We start from the raw sequence: 20720 nt of genomic DNA, 5'->3' as shown, positions 1-20720 counted from the left end.
CATACATTTTGTAACAAGTGTATTTTTCAAATTTTTATTTAGTGTGACAATTCAGCAGGTCAAGTTCTCCAGAAGGCAGATCCTGAGAAAGCGATTAACGTGCAGGAATTTTTTCTGGAGAGTGCTCTCAGGATTAATACCTGTGAGAAAGGAAGGGGAAGGAAGCACGGTAGGGCGGAAGGAGAAGCTGGGCTTTAATTCAGTTGCAGCCACAACATCAATCAACCCTCCTCCTCTCCGCTCCCTTCCCGAATTGTCCTGAGTTGGAGCAAGGGGACCAGGCTTCTATAGCCCACACATTAACCAGTCACTGGATGCAACCTGCCTCCAGCAGCTTTCCTAGAGGCTAAAGCAAAACATACCTCAGTCCTGAAGAGGGGTCTAGGCAGCCCAGCACAGCATCCACTGCACCAGTACTTCTCAAAGTTTGGTCTCTAGCGTCGGTGATTCTCAAACTTTAGCATATATCAGAATCACCTGGAAGGCTTGTTAATATACAGCTTGCTGGCCTCCACACACAGAATTTCTGATTCAGTAGGTCTAGGGCAGGGCTTGAGAATTTGCATTTCTAGTAAGTTCTCAGATGCTGCTGATGCTGCTGGGCTGCGGAACAGACTTTGAGAACCACCCTGCCTGTATTTACATATGGAGGTTGGTGTATGGTGCCCTTACGAATAGAAGTAAAACCTTTTGAAGTCACTATCTCATTCCACACTCCATCAAATTCTCAGCTATTTTTGTGCATTATAAAGCTGAATTGCTGATAATTAAAATTTTTATATAAAAAGTACTTAACCAATGCAGTAGATTATATTTGTAAAGCATTAGTACTATTTTATGATATCTGGTCATTCTTACTTTTAAAGTTCAGCCAAATTTTCTCCAGGGTCTATAATCTGATAATCTGGATAGGGGAATTTAAAAAAAAATTATCTATGTTCAAGATCTTTAGTTTTGTTCTAGGCCAATTTTTTTTTTGTTTCTTTATGATTCTTATTATTTCTACATTTTTATTTTATCATAAGCCATTTAAAGCCATATGGTTACGGAAAATTTTAAAGTATGGCATAAAGTCAGAGCTATTTGGAATGCACAAATATGGCATACAAGTACCCTTGACTCATTTCTAGTCTAGACTTGGCACAATTAAAGTTTAAGAATTCAGTGTACATAGATTGATCTCAGGAGAAAGGATGCAGCCTTAAGTCTCCCACACAAGCAGGAAATAACAATCTCACCTCTGATCAAAGAGATTTTCTGCTATTGCTGCCATTGAATTTTTTTTAACCTATTTCCAAATTAGAAAATATTCAGCCTGATGTTGTCAATATTTCAGACCATGAGGGTATCGTTTAGGAAAACAGTGCCTTACGGTCCTGAAAGAGTTACTGCTCTTCCCTAAGGGCCTAATTTACAAAGCAGCAAACTCACTGGCAGGATTTGGCTGGAAATCTCATTGTCTCGGTAGAACCCTTTCATCTGATTTATGTGCATCACATTTTAGAAAGTTATTTACTAGTTACTTTCTCTGGAAGCAGAGGGTAAGTGGTGCTTCTCTTTAAGGATAGAGGAGTTAAGATGCATCAGGTGCAGCTCATATGATGATGAAGCTGATAATAAAATGCACAGTATCGAATTCTCCAAGCTTCCCTCTGCCATGAGGGAGTTTCACACTGCTCTTTTATTTTGTGTGAATTTGGAGTCTGTTAGAATATACATCAGTGTCTAACCCTGCATTTGTCTTCTGCAATGTGACAGCTTATTTCTATGCCAGATTCGGAGCTGGTGGTGGAGTAAATCTTAGTGATTTCCAGTGCACGAGCCAACCTAAAATATTAGGTTGAACCGGATGAAATTGCCCCTTTTGTAGGTCAGAAATGGTCAAACGTTAGCAATTACACATGCTTCAACCTGTACATTTGTATGTTTCATGACAGATTATAACAGTAAGATTCTCAGTGTTGTCGCAATGGTTCTGAAGTTTTAAATCATATTAAATAAAAAGATAACTAAATAAGCAAATAACGATATTTTGATATTTCTCCCTGCGTTGATAATTTGCCTGGAAACTAAATAAGCAGGGAGCCAGCAGTTCAGGTTAGCCCTTGAACTCCACGAGGTTTAACTGGTTTGCCCAACCAGAACACCAGGCTACCCTTCAGCTGTGCGGTATTCAGGTTTATTTAGGAGTTGATAAATAGCTTAGTGCAATGCTTCCTTTTTTCCAATAGCTGCATCCTCATAAACCTATTCTACCCTCCGCCAGTTAATGCAGACGGAAGACTTTTATCCAGGATGAGCATCAAAACTACACTGTGGAGGACTGTGTGCTCAGCAAACACCTCACCCGTGATGAATAAACAGCTCTTCCGGGGGCTTTGCCGCCGCTGGCTTGGCAGGACTTGTTTATTGCCTGGTTTGCACATCCCATGATAAAGTTGCTGCTGAAATAAATTGCAGTTTTGCATAATTATTGACAATCACATCTTAACAAGCAGTGTGTATCATATTCAAGTGTTCAGTTTTTTTTTAAATCCATTTTTAGCTTATGTTTAATCCCGGAGAGTGTTTGTGTAATAATAGAAGGCAAATATGGCATGTAAATAGAGTACTAATTTCCTCACTGCAGACAAAATTTACCTGAATCTTTTTCAGATGGGACTGTTACTGCCTCAGGCAATTTTCCTTCCCAAGCTATTATTATGTAGATGTTTGCTGAGGGCATATGTGTGTGTATCCACAATACATGCATTATATATATTGTCAGAAAATATGAATAACTTGTTTTTAGACTTTTGTGTCATTAGGGAATTTGGTTCATTCCGTCTAAAAGATTAGAGAAATGAGAATGGGATGTGGGCAGAGGGAACTAACATTTTTGAGCAACTATAATATGTGACTACATAGTGTGTGAGGCACTCAGCTTTACACACATTGTTGTATTTTCGCTCTCATCACAGCAATATGTGTTGCAGATGAGAAATCAGAGAGGTTAAGTAACTTGCCATATCACACACTTGGTAGAGGATATTGGGATTTGAACCCAGATCTGTCTGGATTTTAGGCTCCAGTTTTTCCATTACACATAAAGTTTTTCTTTTGGAAAATATTCTCAGTTGTATGACCATCAGGTAATGAAAATTAAAGCTAACACAATTAGAACATGATAGTGTTATGCAAAATTACATTTTGTACAATGGTTTCTATGAAATACATGGTTTTCCTGCTTCTTAGTCTTTTTGTTCTCTTTTGTTCTCCAGTCCCCTTCTCTTTCTTCCTCCAGTGTTCAACTTTCTGTTCTAGGTTTGCATTTCTCCTGGCCTATCTAATCATGATTTCCTGCCTCAGGTGACATCAAAGATAAGCATGGTACAGATTTTAGGGTTTTACCTGTAAAGATTAGCTTAAACTTTTGCAGCATATTAAAATAAGCTTTCAAAATTGACCAGCAGAAACTAAAAAGCTTAAAAAAATTTTTTTTTGGAAAATTCATATATGAACCTTCAAAAGTCTAAAAGTCCAAATACACACACACACACACACACACACGCTCTTCTAGTGGTTGATGCTTTGAAGAGGAGTTTTAGCAACAACTCACCCCTTTGTTCGTATATTACAATTTAATCCCTTGGACTTTGCTCTTTTCGTGGGATTCACTGGGTGCACCTTTCTGATGTTTGAGGAGAATTGCATCTGGACATTTGTTCTTTTGCAGAGTGAGTGAGCGAGAGACTGCTTTGGAAGAAACTCATAGATTACTGCAACAGTTTCCGCTGGACCTGGAGAAGTTTCTTGCCTGGCTTACGGAAGCCGAAACAACTGCCAACGTCCTGCAGGATGCCACCCATAAGGAAAGGCTCCTAGAAGACTCCAAGGGAGTAAGAGAGCTGATGAAACAATGGCAAGTAAGTCAAGCATTTCTACTTTATCCCTCTTGTGAATCCAGTTGAAGAATTCTCAGCATTTGTCCTTGTAATTGATACGCTGTGGACGAAATAAAATAGTTGTTTTACATGGCCTTATGTATTTAAGCATTCGGGCTAGAAGAAGAGAGACAGAGGAAAAAGGAAAAATCATTTATTATTTCATTTAATACCCCAGTCTTCTAAATAGTGTGTGTTTTTGACCAGGAAAAACTTGCCCATAAAGCTAGAGCTTTGATAAGAAGAAACTTTGCTCAGAGAAATAAATTAGGGATTGGCTTATTAAATTTGAAAAAGTTGCCATTTTTGAGTGTTTATTTAATATTTTACATGGAAAGCATCTGTATGAATTGTCTGTTTTATTTAGCGTTGCTAACTGAATCAGTTTCCCTTCATTACTTTCTAGTAAGTTTTGAAATGTTAATCTGGCATTTTGTAGCTTTCTTCCTAACATGATCTGTGAAAATAAAAATGAGATGGCTAAATTTGTCATAGTTAATGATCACACAATTTTCGACAATTGTTTTTCCTAGAAAAAAGAATTATTGCTATAAAATTTCATAGGCATAAACAGTGAAAACAGAAGTTTCAGGTAGTTTTGTTTACATGAAGTCTTGGTGAGAATCTTATTCTGTAGTTCAGGAAGGCTCCTGATGCCTACTTTCAGGACCTGACATAATTTTCCTGACCTACAATGGAGTTTTGTTATGTATAGTTGAGTTTTCTGACTCGATATAAGAACTTTACTAGTACCGCGAAGAAAATTTGGAGTGTTAGAATAATATGATCCATTTTTAGGAGTAACTTCAGTTTTTTAATGTTTTAAAATTATGATGAAAAAAGGGGTAGTATATCCTAGGTTGAAAAATAATTCCAAAATCAAATCATATTAAGCAAAGTTTCATCTCCTCCCCTCCTTGTTGTTCTCCTTCTTTTCTTCTGTTTCTATAGGACATTTGATCTACTTGGATGCTCTCGTATGTAGAGTAGATGACAGTGGCAATTTAGAGCTTCTTGGATTCCTCATTCTTGCTTTATCATTATCCTCGGACCCCACTTGCTCCCCCACAATGTGTGTTGAGTTAGTTTGATCATTTGGAGGTAGTTTGTTTAGAACAATACCTGACTTTATCTTCCCAGATATCTCCCATGGCTTGTGAATGTAAATGCAGTGTAAAGTTCATTTTTTGGTCACTCTTAGATAAACAGTTAGAAAATGTGCTGCTGTAACATATTTGATTTATGATATTTCATAAGTAAAATTTTATTTCTCCTTGTCCATGCCCATAAAGCCACCCTAGAATTTTAAATATGTGGATTCACATACTCCCCTCAGCTATGGTAAATAAAGAGTAAAACTTTAAGTGGATTTTTTAAGCAGATTCCTTTTAAAAATAAATCCAGTGACTCAATTTTATAATAGGGACTTAATAAAATATTTCTTAAATTGATGGATGTCTTGTTGAGGGCAAAACAAGGATACATCCATCTATCTCCTATACTTTTTATATTTATATCTATAGTGCTTCTACAATGAAAATTCATATATAAACTTCTCATCATGAGAAACTGCAAGATTCTGAATCATTAAAGAAAAAAACTGCAGTGTTTCCTAACTATGTTTACTATGGAAGAATGGAGAATAAAGTACATTTTGTGTTTAGATTTCTGATCTCTTTCAAAAATAGTTGGAAATTATGCCGAGGAAACTTTCTTAGCTTATTCTATATTACTCATAAAAATGTATTTACTCTTAAAAGCCATATAAAACTCCCTTAGAGTTCCTGAAAACCTTAGACATATCATTTTCCCCTTAACTATATAGTAGGACTAACTAAGATTCCAATGTTATTTTAAAAGAGACAATTTCTCATTCCCTCTCAGTTAATATTGTGTCTTCTATAAATTCCAGTTACCTGAGGTTGAAACTACATTTTATGGATAGGAATGACATTTATAGCCAGCTCTGATTTTCAGTTAGATGGCTGAATGATGGTCTTTTGATGAAAGATTAGAAGATGTCATGGTAAAAACTCTAAACTACTGAAACTATTGATTATTGTTAATGGCACATTTCAACTGATAGAATTGAATCAAGATACTGGGGTTTAAAAGCAACAAATAGAAATGCCAAGCTTGAAAGTAAATAAAACCACATACCTTAGGAGATTACATGCAGTTTCAGTATTTCAGCTAAATCGAAGTGTTTGCTTTTTTTCCCTCCGAAGATGACTTTTTTTAAATTTTGAACAAAAGGAATGTTCTGTAATATGTGTGAGGGAATAAAGTGTAACTGTATGCCTTTCACTTCGTTTGCAGAAGCTGGTAGCATTATATTCATTGTTTGATTCATGCTGTATAGCAAGAATAGTTCTTACATATTAAAAAAGGAAACTCCAAATGCCTAGCCAGAGCAGCGGCTCTCCCAACAGATTTCAATATATCTGTCCACCCAAAAGCAGTGATGTTTTACTTTATACAAATGCTGCTGAATGGAGACAGGGGGTCAGAAAATGGGTTTTTCTCTGTGACTGTCAATCGGTTTTTCTATATATGGAGACACCAGCTCTTGCTAGACTACCTGACTATCACTGCTTATCATCCACTTCATAGGATGTTTAATTCTCCCAGCAATAATTACAATTCCTGGGTTTGATAAGCATACATGTATTATGAAGTATATGCTTTCTGAATGGAATTAACCTGATTAATTCCACTCTGAAAGCCATTAAAGTTTCTTCCTTATATTAGAAAAAAAATGTTATTTATTTTCCTTACTAAAAGCAAGATCATTATATTTGTCCTTGTGCTTTAGGATGAGGATATTTTTTTCTTATAAGTATTGTTATTTCTGACAGTATAACTGGAATCTTAAAGCCAATATATTTTTATAGAGTACCGTAATAGAGCCCCAAGAGGTGACAGTTTGAAAATTTATTCTTAAAATGAAGAACTGTATTCATAATTGAATCAGATTCTTCCTGTGTCCAAAACATTTCCTGCTTTAGGCCTCAGAGAACTGATAAAGATGGTCGCAGTTCTAAGTTCTAACATAAAACCGTGGGTAACTAACTGAAAATAGTTAGTTAAACATGCAGACTCTGCATGTTTACTAATGTTTCACAAGAATTTCACCAATCTTAACTGATTCGCTAAGCACCCCCCAGAGATAATTGTAATACCAGCTTGTAAAGAAGGTGTGTGGGGATGGGTATGTGGTGGGGAGAGATGGTCATAAAGGTGGCATAATTAGGGTCTTTTTCTCAGCAAGAGAGACTATGGAGCAATTACTATTTGAGATTCCCTCATCTGTGATCTGGGTCACGTCACAGGCCATATCTCTCAACTCACTCCCTCCTCTCATTTCATTTGTTTTACCTATGTCTCCTCCCACCCTCCCCCACCCATTATAGAAATGCTCTTCTATTAAACAAAACACTTCCAGAGAGACAAGGTTGATAAATTTTGAATTGTACATCAGAGTACACCTGGAAATTGATTAAGCTACCTTAAATTTCTAATATGTTATTGAAATTGGGGAATTTAGCTTCTTCAGTGTTGCTCACAATATATCTTGGCCCACTGATTAATTCCAAAGGAAGAAGGAAGAATGCAACCTCAGTAGCAAAATTAGTATCCTGAATAAATTGGATTGTCACATTTCTTGGTGCATCTGAAAAGAGAGAGGTAATCTGAAGATCCCTGATTCTAAGAAAAGAAAACCCTCTGTGTATTCCTTTTTGTTGCTGTAATTTGAATTGAGTCTTATATGTATTTTTTAATCTTTCTCCTTTGGTGTCTAAAGATTATGAAAGTTTACCTTGATGTTTTTCTTTTGCCTAGTGATGTCTGCCTGCCATTTTTGATATACAAAACATATATATGTTCCCTAAGAACTTTGATTGATTCATCAAATCTTTATTAAATACCTGTTGGATGCCTAGTGTGGTGTTAGGACTAGCATTACGAACATGATTAGAGAGATGTTTTTCAAACGTAGTTCAAAGTACTAGGTTATGTAATCAATTTAATGAGTATCAATCCACATTTTTTTAAACAGAAAGGAATAAAATTAATAGAATAGAAAATAACAAGAGTCCATCACTCTTAAATAAGAGTCGGTATTATTTTCTGAAGCTTTGGTTTCAACTATTTGTATATATGTGTGTGTGTGTGTGTGTGTGTGTGTGTGTGTGTACATACTGGATCAGTGTGTAGCATATATTCAAAAGCCTCTGCCTTAGAGTATGATTTCTGCCCTTGGGATGCTTATATTCCAGAGGTGAAGATAGTTATTCTAAGACAATATTGCATAGTAGTGTGATGAGTGTTACAGTAGAGGGCTAGACGGGATCTAGTAAAAACAGAAGATGATTAAGGTAAGCTTGCCAGAGAGGCCAGGAAACTCACCTAGAACGCTGTATTTCAGTCTTGCTTATACATTGGAGGAGATTTTTTAAATGCTGATCTCTGGGTTCTACCCCCAGAGATTCAAACTGGATTGATCACAGCATGTCCTGTCCATGCTTCTCATGTCCAGCCAAGGTTGAGAACCTCTGTTCAGAGAAAGTTAGAAGAATGTGTTAGGAGTTGGCTAGATACACAGCGTTAAAAAGGGAAGGAAACAGCATGTTGAAAGTCCTGGACAGTTGGGTAGTTTGGGAATCGAAAGGTACTTCTCTATGGGTGGGGTATGATTATTATAAGAAATGAGTTTGGAAAGATCACCTGGGGCTAAATTATGTAGAAAGGCAGCATGGTATAGCAGATAGAGTATGAGCCTTGTAAGCAGAAAGACCACTTATTTTACCACTTGTTGCCTAACCTCTAAGTCTCAGTTATATTCTTCTGTACAATGAAAATAATACTTCACAGGGTTTTGTGAGGAATAAATGATAGAATACATGTAGAATGCCCACCAGAGGGGCAGAGTGTTGCACTCAAAGTGCTCGGTATGTGTTAGCTGTCTTTCCCTCCCTCTGTCCGCCTATCTTTAAGAGTTTGGACTTTATCTGTAGTCTGTGGGAAGTCACAGCATGTTTTTAAGCAAGGAAATGGAATAACCTAACTTATGTTTTTGAAAGATCACTCTGGTAGCTGTGAGGAGAATGAATTGGAAGGATATGAGACCTGTCCAGGAACAAAAGTTAGAAAGTTATTTCTGTAATATTCCAAGCAAGAAATGATCATTAAGGTGTTGAGGTTGAACAAAGGAAACAGATGTGTGAGCTATTTGGAGGGAAAAACTAACACTGTGATGTAGATTATGGGAGGAAGAGGTGAGGGGGGAATGTGAGGTACAGTGAGGAGTCACTGACTGCTTACCATTTGGCATGACTGGGTGCCTTACAGAGTTGCAGAATTAAAGAGGAAAAATAGTTATGGGAAGAGAAGTCAAGAATGCGGCTGGTTTTTCTTTCTCAAGATTGCTTTGGCTATCCAGGGTCTTTTGTGTCTCCATACAAATTTTAAGATTTTTTTGTTTTAGTTCTGTGAAAAATGCCATTGGTAATTTGATAGGGATTGCATTCAATCTGTAGATTGCTTTGGGTAGTTTAGTCATTTTGACAATATTGATTTTTGCAATCCAAGAAAATGGTATGTCTTTCCGTCTGTGTCATCTTCGATTTCTTTCATCAGCATCTTAGAGTTTTCAGAGTACAGGTCTTCTGTCTCCTTAGATAGGTTTATTCCTAGGTATTTTATTCTTTTTGATGCAGTGGTAAATGGGATTGTTTCCTTAATTTCTCTTTCTGATCTTTCGTTGTTAGTGTATAGAAAATGCAACAGGTTTCTGTTTATTAATTTTGTAACCTGCAGCTTTACCAGATTCATTGATGAGCTCTAGTAGTTTTCTGGTAGCAGCTTTAGGATTTTCTATGTATAGTATCATGTCATCTGCAAACAGTGACAGTTTAACTTCTTCTTTTTCAATTTGGATTCCCGTTATTCCTTTTTCTTCTCTGATTGCCGTGGCTAGGACTTCCAAAACTATGTTGAATAAAAGTGGCAAGAGTGGACATCCTTGTCTTGTTCCTGATCTTAAAGGAAATGCTTTCAGCTTTTCTCCATTGAGTATGATGTTAACTGTAGGTTCATCGTATATGGCCTTTATTATATTGAGGTATGTTCCCTCCATGCCCACTTTCTGGAGAGTTTTTATCATAAATGGTGCTGAGTTTTGTCAGAAGCTTTTTCTGCATCTACTGAGATGATCATATGGTTTTTATTCTTCAATGGAATATTGCTCAGCCATTAAAAAGAATGAAATAATGCCATTTGCAGCAACATGGATGGACTTAGAGACTGTCATACTGAGTGAAGTAAGTCAGAGAAAGAGAAATATCGTATATTATCGCTTATATGCAGAATCTAAAATGAAATGATACAGATGAACTTATTTACAAAACAGAAACAGACTCACCAACTTAGAGAATGAACTTATGGTTACTGGGGGGAAGAGTGGAGGTAAGGGATAGTTAGGGAGTTTGGAATTGACATGTACACACTGCTATATTTTTTTTTTTTTTTTTTTTTAGAAAGTGGTTTCTTTTTTAAATTTATTTATTTATTTATTTATTTATGGCTGTGCTGGGTCTTCGCTTCTGTGCGAGGGCTTTCTCCAGTTGCGGCAAGCGGGGGCCACTCCTCATCGCGGTGCGCGGGCCTCTCACTATGGCGGCCTCTCCTGCTGCGGAGCACAGGCTCCAGACGCGCAGGCTCAGTAATTGTGGCTCACGGGCGCAGTTGCTCCGCGGCATGTGGGATCTTCCCAGACCAGGGCTCGAACCCGTGTCCCCTGCACTGGCAGGCAGATTCTCAACCACTGCGCCATCAGGGAAGCCCCACACTGCTATATTTAAAATGGATAACCAACAAGGACCTACTATATAGCACAGGGAACTCTGATCAATATTATATAACAACCTAAATGGGAAAATAATTTGAAAAAGAATAATAGACACATGAACATGTATAACCAAATCACTTTGCTGTACACCTGAAACTATCACAACATTGTTAATTAACTACACTCCAACATAAAATAAAAATTAAAAATTAGTATAGCTGATTCACTTTGTTATACAGCAGAAACTAACACAACAATGTAAAGCAATTATACTCCAATAAAGATGTTAAAAAAAAAGATGTTAAAAAAATCAATGAAGTAAAAAAATAAAATGGATAACCAAAAAAAAAAAAAAAAGAATGTGGCTGGTTTTGAGGTGTCTATGAATAATAGAGGTGAAAAGATCACCTCCCTTGAAGCAGTTGTGAATGTGGATCTAACATTTGGAGAAAGATCTAGGTCAAAGATGTAAAACTGAAGGACATCGACATGGACTCCATAGAAATACATAATATTACACAGAAATCAATGTCATTGTTACTTGAATTTCTCCATTCAGAAATATATCTAAAAGTCACTAAATTATTACTTACTGTAGCATAGGATTGGTCTTAATGATGCCATCTTCTGCTATTCAAAAGGACATAGCTTTAGAGACTCTCTTAAATGTTTTAACCATGAAAAAAGGCACAGAACTAGCAAAGCTTTGGTGTAAAATTCGTACTGTGGAGAAAGTAAAAGTATTTAGGTAATCTATCCAAGATCTTGAAAAACTCTTTCCAATAAGGGGAATTAATTTCTTCTCTTATATAAACATGGAAAATTTTTATTTACCTTTTATTCTACAGTAAAAAGTTCATACACAGTCACAATGCTATGGGTTGTAGTACTCAGGAATAGATTCAAGAGCCACATGCTTATCATCTTACTATATTCAGTAGTTTATTATGTTCCAAGTTTGGACCCTGAAATCCCTGTAGATCACAGAGAAAATCCAAAAAAGAAACAGTGAAAATAATTAAAAGTGTAGAAATAAAGTCAATGAGGACAAATGTTCAAGACTGGTGTTTTATCTCCTATAGCAGGGAAGACTAAATATAGAAAACAAGAATCCATTTATTTTTATCCAGTGGTGGAAAACAATAACTTCAATATAATACAATGAGTTTAATCACTTGATTATAAGGGTTATAACACTCTAAGCCATCTTACCATGGTCTCTTTCATATATAAACATGTTAATTCAGTGTATCGAAACTTTAGGACCTACTCTTTTGGATATTGCCACTAAAGTTAGTTATTATCTGGAATGATACAAGGGAAGCACTAAGTTGAATAACTTTGTAATTCAGTCATTGGATTCTATAATTTTATATATACAAACTAAAAGAAAGGCTCACATAGGTAAGAAGACACTATGCATACTGGAAAGTCAATTTTGATAGCCCCTAATAACGATTGTCTTTTATTCCCCACAGAACTTTTGTGAGGCTCTTATAAGGTAATAAATATTTAAAGCACTTTGAAAAAGCTTTCTTCAAGTGAAAGAGCCTTATTAATGTTATGAATTACCATTAGACAAAAGTCAAACTAAAGATATAAACTTAATATCATACTCTTCAAAATCAATAGATTAAAGTTATATTAATTAATGAGAATAATGATAACTAAATTGTTCCTTGTTTATAATTGACAAAGCATTTTTACTTTAATTCTCTAATTTGATTCTCACTGAAAACCTCTGGTGTTGGTACTATTATTTCCATATTCAGTAGAGGAGGGTACAATTAGAGAGTTTCAGTAATTTAGCTATTACTATCAATACTTCTTTGAAAATCAAGTTGAGTTTTATCATACCAGATTAGGAGGGAAATAATTCAGAATAAAAGCCTATTAAAGAAATATTTAGTTTTCTGGGATTAATATCACCATTTAATTCAGTTATTTATTTATCCAATTATTAGGCTAGATAATAATACTATCTCACATTAAAAAAAATATTACTATGTGCTGGGCAGTGTGCTAAGAGCTTTGCTTGCATGATGTAACAATCCCCCGCCTTTTTTTTTTTTGGCATGATCTTACCCCTTTTACAGATGAAAAATCTGAAGCTTTGAAAGTTTAGGTAACTTCTCTTAAGGTCACACAACTATACAGAGAGGAGTCAGTATTTGAACCTAAGTTTGACCTTCTGACCTTCAACTAATCCTGCTATCCTACCCATTACTCTAAACTGATTCAGCATTCCAGGCAAAGACCCAAGATAACCAAAAGCAAGTTTCACATCATTCACTTCATAGGAATTTGTTGATTACTGAAAATATTCCTACTTCCTAAACATCCTTCTTTCCTTTACATTTTTCAGTCTTGTTTCCACATTTGCCTCTTAACTGAAACACTTATGTATGAAACCACCATAACTTCCAAATGCAGATGCTTTTATCAAGTCCTGTTGCCCTAGAAATCTATGCATAATTTGTTATTGTAGTCCACCGCAGTCTTCTGGAAAATTTCTCATCTCTCGACTTGCTATATTCTACTAGTTTTCTCCTACCTCTGTTACTACTCATTCTTCTTTCTTTACCTGATGACCTATTCTGGGCTCTCTTTTCTGTCTTCATTAATCTCATTCTCTTTATTCAGTAGTCAACCAGCAGTTACTAAGTGTCGGTTATGTGCTAGGCATTAGACTAGAAACAGCCTTTTGTTCATCTCCTTTAATCCAGTGATTTGAAGATTTTTATCTCTTTCCAGTATCAATCCCACATTTCTTACCATGTATGGGACATTTCTTACTCAAAGTCTCACGAACATCGTAAACTCAATACGACCCAAATAGGCCATATCTTTAATACCAAGTCTATCTCCTGTCCTGCCATTCATCACACCACCATCTTTTCAGTCAGAGAAATTTCAAACCAAATAGTCATTTCTGCATCACCTTCTCACTTGCCTTACTTTCTAGTTCATTTTTAAGGTCTATCGATTTTACGTCCCTAATCTTTTGCACCCATTCCTTTCTCTCCACTCCACTTACCACCACTCTAATCCATGCTGTTATTTACCTCTACCTTCCTCTACTCCTTCCTGCCCACTGCATTGCTCCAATCCAACCCGCAGATTGCCATCTCAATTAAGCTTCGTAAAGCATAGCTAAGATTGTAACTATGTTATAAATTCCATGGGAGCAGGGATTTCATCTACTTTATTCTCTTGTATATGCCCATGGCTCAAGACAGTGCCCAGCACATGATAGGTGCCAATAAATATTCATCAAGTGAATGAAAACATATACGACTCCTCTGTTCACACACCTTTTATGACTTCTCAAAGCCTTCAGGATATTCTTCAGACTCCTTCACCTGGCCCTCCAGGATTGGCCCTCAAACTCAATTTCCAATCTTATTTCTTATTTTTCCTCTCCATGCACCCTTAACTCCTACTAAAACGCACAGCTAGCCAGTTTACTTTTGTGTCTTTGATGTCCTATTTCTTTTCTTGGGAATGCTTTTCCTCATCTCAGTTTACCCAGATGCAACCTAATTTTCAAGGAAAGCCATATTCAAATCCTCCCTTTTTCCCTGAGCCCTCAAGCTAGAAGACATCTCGTCTCCCTCTCAATTCCCAGAGGCATTTCTTTGCCCTTTAAATAACACTTAATGCTTTCTGTATTGTTTGAGAGGGGCTGGAGAGGATAGCATTTAACAGTGCGGGCTTTGAAGCCTGACAGCCTGGGTTTAACTCATGGTTCTGATACTTACTGACCATGGACACATTTCTCAATTGCCCTCAGTTTAGGGAGCTATAAATCAGGGGAAATGATAACATCTACCTCATCAGGCTGTTGTGAGTGTGATGTGAATTGATATATGTGAAGTGCATAAAACGGTATTTGATACATAGTAAGCAACCAGTAAACATAGCTAGTATTGTTATTACTGTCATCAGGTGTATAACATATAAATTTTATAAGTAAATTTTTGTATTGTTTCTTTCACTATAGACTGCTTAAGGGCACAATCCTCATATGGGTTGAGTGAGAAACTATTTAATAAGGAATGGATGAATTAATAAAACCGTGCCAGAAATATTGGCTACCATGAGTGTTGAAACTGATTTTTTTTAAAGCTTTGTCTTTTCTAACCAAGAAAAGATTAAAAATCTTCAGTAGATTTTAGTTCTTAAACGTCAATATTGACTCATGTTTGAAAAGCTCTTCAAAGTCTTCAGATACAAACAAACCTTAATACTCCCATTCTTGAGAATAAACGTACTACACTGAAAATGAAAAAGAGGTATTTTGCCTTTCATAATGACCTCCTTGGGGGAAATCAGTTGACTTGCCACCCTTCTCTTTCAACCAGACACCAGGCATTGAGATTCCCTGAAACACACTTCAGTAACAGTAGTTTATTTTTCTCAAACGGTCTGACCAACATTGGAAGTCACATCAATGGCTTACAGATATGTTAATAAAATTAATAAAATTGTTTTACATTTATGCTGTGAGGCAGTAGCAGTGAAGATAACCAGAAGTATGAGACTATTCACTCACTTCCTTTGATCTCCATCAGAACCTGGACAAGATCTATATAATTTCAGGCCTTCTTCTCCAAACAAGAATAGAAAAGGTCAGGAAAAGTTTGATGACAGAAAAAGTCAAAGAATTTCACATCACTTTCGCTTCCTCCGTTCCTCCAACCTCAAAGGTTTTTTTTGAGGGTTAGGGGTCTTTGAGGGCAGACTTTCTAGGCAATAAATAAATAAATAAATAAGATATTCCTTTATATGATGGATAGCAATGCCCCCCTTCCTGTTGGAAAATTCTGAAATTGTGGATTGGAGGGATCAAATAAAAGAATCTCCAGTCTTGTATTTACAGATTATTTTTAAAATGAACTTCATAAGTGTCTCTCGTACCATTCATAATTCTGATAAGAAAACCTTTCAGGTATTAATCAAAGATTAGTAGTATTCAAAATAATTTAGGTTATCAGCATGTGATTTTTCATTCCACATGAGATCCATTTGCAGTTTAAATGGTTTCCTAAATTATATTAAAATAAAATGTCAAAAAGTTCACATTTTTTTTCATTTTTAACAACATCAGTCTTTAAAGAAAGGTTATTGAACAAAGGTCTATGCATAAATCAGCCATTCCCCGTAGAGGTAAAAGAAGCCATTACACCTGGTTATAAAAGAGAGTTTCATGAATGTGGGAGAAATAAATCATTCCCTACTGGAGATCATATTAGTCTGGATGGAAGAATGTCTGTAACCTAGTAGTGAGAAAGCAACAAGTTACTTTTGTTTTTTCTTGCATCCGTTGTTATCCTTGAGAGGTCTATTAGCAAGTTGACCATTCAATATTATTAGTAGTATAAATGTAATCTTAAATTCTCTGAAGATTTCAATCCTTCTCTCTAATTTCTATTCATCTCCAACACCTTTTACAATATATTATTCCTTGGGAGTTATAGAAAAAGTTACTCTCTGCAGAAAGCAGCATTTCATTTGCTCTCAGGAGCCAACCACATTTCACCTCAATCCTTTGCTCTCAATTCAACAATTCAATATTGGATTCAATTCAAGGCTGTGGCCCCAAATAGAATGAGACCTGGATATTTATGAACTGCTTGACCAGGCATTCTTCCCAATGATTTATTCCATAAATTCTATTTTTAGTTTTTACAGTAGTTTCACAAATGGTTGGAAAACTGTTGTACATTGCAGTTTTAAAAACTGAAATGAGTGTAGATAGCATTTTTACCTGCTATGAACAAGTGTTAACATGTTCTGTTTTGGAGTAGAAAACCATTGCCACTGTCGGGATGCAACCCTTGGATTGATTAGACAACTCTAGATTCATTTCCCATCAATAGCCTAAAAGAATTTTTTTAATTTATGCAATGTATACACATAGTAGAAACGTATTTTTGAGTGGATTTCTAAATGTGACTTTTAAGGACAGCCACAGAACAATGAAGAGGTTTGAGGATCCAAAGGCTGATAAGAGCCTTACTTGGCCCCAAAGAGGAATTGATAGTGGTGGGACTTGGGGAGAAGGAAGACAGGGAGATCTAGTCAAGGAGGTAAGGGATATAATTCAGGTGAATACAGAGTCCTTTGGTCTCCCAGAAGAGGAGGCACCTCCTGCATACCTTACGGGGAGGATCAGGGGAGGTGTCCTGGTAAACTTTGGCTACATAACAAACCAACCCAAACTTAACACCTTAAAATGATAGTAGTCACTTGTTTTGCACATGAATCTACAATTCAGGCACGGTTCACTGGGAACTGTTTGTCTCGGCTCCTGGTGATATCACCTGGAGCAAGTAGACTGGCTGCTGGAAGATCCCCTTCCAAGTGAGCTCACTCACATGTCTGGCAAATAGCTGCTGGCAGTCAGTTCTTCTTCGTGTAGTCCTCTCCATAGCGCAGTTTGGGCTTTTTCATAGTGTAATCGCTGGGTCCCAAGAGCAACCATACCAAGGGACAAGATGTTGAGGCGCCCGCTCCTTAAGGCCTGGGGGAGAAACCAGCATAGGTTCGCTTCTGCCATATTCTATTGGGCCAGCAGTCACAGAGCCCAGATTCAAGGGGATAGGACATAAACTCCATCCTTCCATGGAAGAATGTGAAAAAATTTGGGGGGGCTATGTTATAACACTGACACAGAAAGCTTCTTGTCCAAGACACTGAGCTGAATATTAAACAGCAAGTATGCCTTATCCAGGTCAAGAGAAGAGGTCCTCTTTGCCCCAAATACCCTTTCTCTTCTTGTCTCCCTGACTAACTCCTACTCGGGCTTCAGGTCTTGGTCAAAATACCTTTTCTCAGAAGCATTATCTGGCCTTGCCCCCAAGTGAAAAATTGGATATACCACTATATTGATTATTTTAAATTTAGGCTTTTTTTCTACAACAGAACATAGATCAAATAACTTCCTTTCTTACTTAAAAGCTGTAAAATACTCATGGCAGTAAGTATATACAATGAAAATAAATCTTAAGTGCAAAAAGTATCTCTCAAATAGCAATATAGATGCTTACATTTTACTGACCTATTTGCTTTTCTTTCTCTATTTGCCCCAAGGTCTCATCTATACCAGTGTGTACCAATTCATTTCTAGAATATACCTGTTAATAACCTCATTTGCATGGCTCTATTCACTAATCTGGGCACAAGGTAGCCTCAAGGATGTCTTAATTTTTCTCAGTTTAATCCATCTCTCCTGTCCTTTTCTTAGTGTGTCTGTCTGTCTGTCTCTCTCTCTCTCTCATGTTTTTCGTTTGTGTCTTTTCAAGTGACTGTCAACTATGCAGAAAATGCATTTCACATTTCTGTGCCTGCCTCCAGGCTCTATCTATTTCAATCACCCAGGACTGTCCTTTCTGAATTCTTTCTCTCATTTAGCAGCCATCATTAAAGTTGGACAAATGAAAGAACCTCATTTCTTAAAGGACCAGAACATTATCTTGAGCAAGCAATTAAAAGGATTCAGCAAATCAAAACATGAGCTATCTGGATGAATCTTTTTTTTTTTTTTTTAAGTGGTAGGTTTCTGCTTTTAAGATTTATTTATTTTTTTTTTATTGATTGATTGATTGGTTGCTATGTTGGGTCTTCGTTTCTGTGCGAGGGCTTTCTCTAGTTGCGGCAAGCGGGGGCCACTCTTCATCGCGGTGCGCGGGCCTCTCACTATCGTGGCCTCTCTTGTTGCGGAGCACAGGCTCCAGACGCGCACGCTCAGTAGTTGTGGCGCACGGGCCTGGTTGCTCCGTGGCATGTGGGATCTTCCCAGACCAGGGCTCGAACCCGTGTCCCCTACATTGGCAGGCAGATTCTCAACCACTGCACCACCAGGGAAGCCCCTGGATGAATCTTGAAGACCTTATACTAAGAGAAATAAGCCAGACACAAAAGGATATATATATATATATATATATATATATATATATGTATAATTCCACTTATATGACATACCTAAAATAGTCAAATTCGTAGAGACAGAAAGTCAAATAGTGGTTACCAGGGGCTGGGGGTGAAGGGAAGGGATAGGGGACTTCTTGTTTAATGGGTACCTGAGTTTTGGCTTGAGAAGATGAAAAATTTCTAGAGATACATGGCGGTGATGGCTGCACAACGATGTGAATGTACTTAATGACACTGAACTGTACATTTTACAATAGTTAAAATAGTAAATTTTATGTTGTGAATATTTTGTCACAATAAAAAGAAAAATATGAGCTAACAGACTTTTTGAGGGACTCTTTGTGGAAGTAGTACGGTATCAGAGAGTGCAGAGTATCTTATTTTATAGCCAAGATATTTGCGTGACCACTGACTTGGGTGATCTTGGGGAAATCAATGGCATTGTGAATCCCAGGTTTATCTTCTGGAAGATGATGGAGCTAGACAAAAGAAATGTTTCTGCAAGTTCACATACAATCTACACTATCTTTACTTGGAGAGTTTATTAAAAATGCACTGTCAGAAGCGGACTCTCTAGGGATGGGCCAGGGAATCTGCATATTTAAAGAGCCCCCAGGTGCTTCTTGTGCCCATTCAAATTTGAAAATCACTGGGCCAGATGTTTGCTTAAGGCCATTTCAGCTCTTGAAATTTGACAGATTTTGATTCTGTAAGGCAGATTCTCAGTGCTTATGCGAGAAAAAGAAATGAAGAAAATATTAGACTTTCTGCTTGTGTTGGAGAATTTTTCATTTGCCTAGCCAATCAGGAATGGTATTGTTTATTCCTCCCACTGTTTTGAAGAGGCATGGGTTTAAAAAATAAGCCATATGGTACTGAGGAAGATTTACCTTACCATTTTCTTTCTTTTTCCCTTTGCATATTATGTAAAACTGCCCATGCCTCCATCTGAGCCATGATCATTAATTTAATGTTATGATTTAATGGCTCATGACATTAAGTTATAACTTAGCCTAACATGACCAAATTACAGTATCAGAAGGAAAGTTTCTTTTCTCAGGTTGATTTGTATACCTTAAACCAGTTGTATTATTGGCTGAATTTTTCATAATTATGTCTCAGCCTTGATCTAGGGAATTTTCTCTCTTCCATAGAAAGGCATTTTGTTAAACAAGATCTAGGTTATAATCAATGTCTCAAAAGTAAAGTTAAGAAAGGGAAAAAAGTTTTTATTTTGCTTTGCTTTGCTTTGGGTGTGTGTATGTGTATGTGTGTGTGTGTGTGTGTTTACAGTACTGAAATAGATTCTGTCTGGTACTGAATGTAAGATTAAAAGTGAAGGAGAATAGTCAGTTAATTATCACATATCCACTTGAGTGGATTATCTAAATATCCTTAGAAAGGCATAACCCCTTCAGCAATATCTTACCAACCAATCAGTGAGGTCCTAATCACATTTATCTTGAATAAACAGTTTTGCACCTATAACTTTGTGTTTATTTTCCTTTTGTATAGGCACTCAAAAAATAGAAAGTGTCATCCTTGGTTAATTCAAGCAAAGAAGATTTTATTCTGAACAGGTTTTTGTTGTTTTACTTATTTGAACTTTGTTCCTTGAATCTCTGTATTTCTTTGAATATAAAATATTTTGTGTTATGAATGTGATTAAAATAGAAAATAATTAGCTGATTTAACAGAGGGAAAGAGAGAGAGAGGGAAGAAGCAAGAGAAAAATACAAACCACAACATGCTTTTCTATTCTGTGAAGTCTGTCAAGGCGACAGAGAAAGAGGCTTACTCGGGCCTAGTAACACAAAGGAAAAAGAAATATGGTGGAAGGTTCTCCTGATGCTTTACCAAGAAGCCTGAGACAAATTGTGTCAGAATTTAGACTCAGTAAAACTTAGACAATTTACCTGCCATGTGAGGATCTCAACATGAGTTTAGGTGAGAGAGGCATAGGAATTGAAATCCAATAATATATGCAACAATGATCACACCAGAATTGCACA

The 20720-nt window shown here is 36.6% G+C and overlaps 1 protein-coding gene across 3 annotated transcripts in view; it reads left to right on the top strand.

The window, feature by feature from the left end:
* DMD (dystrophin) overlaps positions 1-20720 on the top strand; it is a 1714964-nt gene that overhangs the window by 1201567 nt on the left and 492677 nt on the right. For all 3 annotated transcript variants that reach the window (XM_061178412.1, XM_061178413.1, XM_061178407.1), the window contains one exon: positions 3716-3905. In XM_061178412.1, coding sequence (XP_061034395.1) covers positions 3716-3905 — 190 coding nt within the window. The remainder of the gene's footprint in view (positions 1-3715; positions 3906-20720) is intronic.

This window comes from Eubalaena glacialis, chromosome X, assembly GCF_028564815.1.
Source record: "Eubalaena glacialis isolate mEubGla1 chromosome X, mEubGla1.1.hap2.+ XY, whole genome shotgun sequence".
In the NCBI taxonomy this organism is placed as follows: Eukaryota; Metazoa; Chordata; class Mammalia; order Artiodactyla; family Balaenidae; genus Eubalaena; species Eubalaena glacialis.
This window is presented reverse-complemented; position numbering and strand designations above follow the sequence as displayed.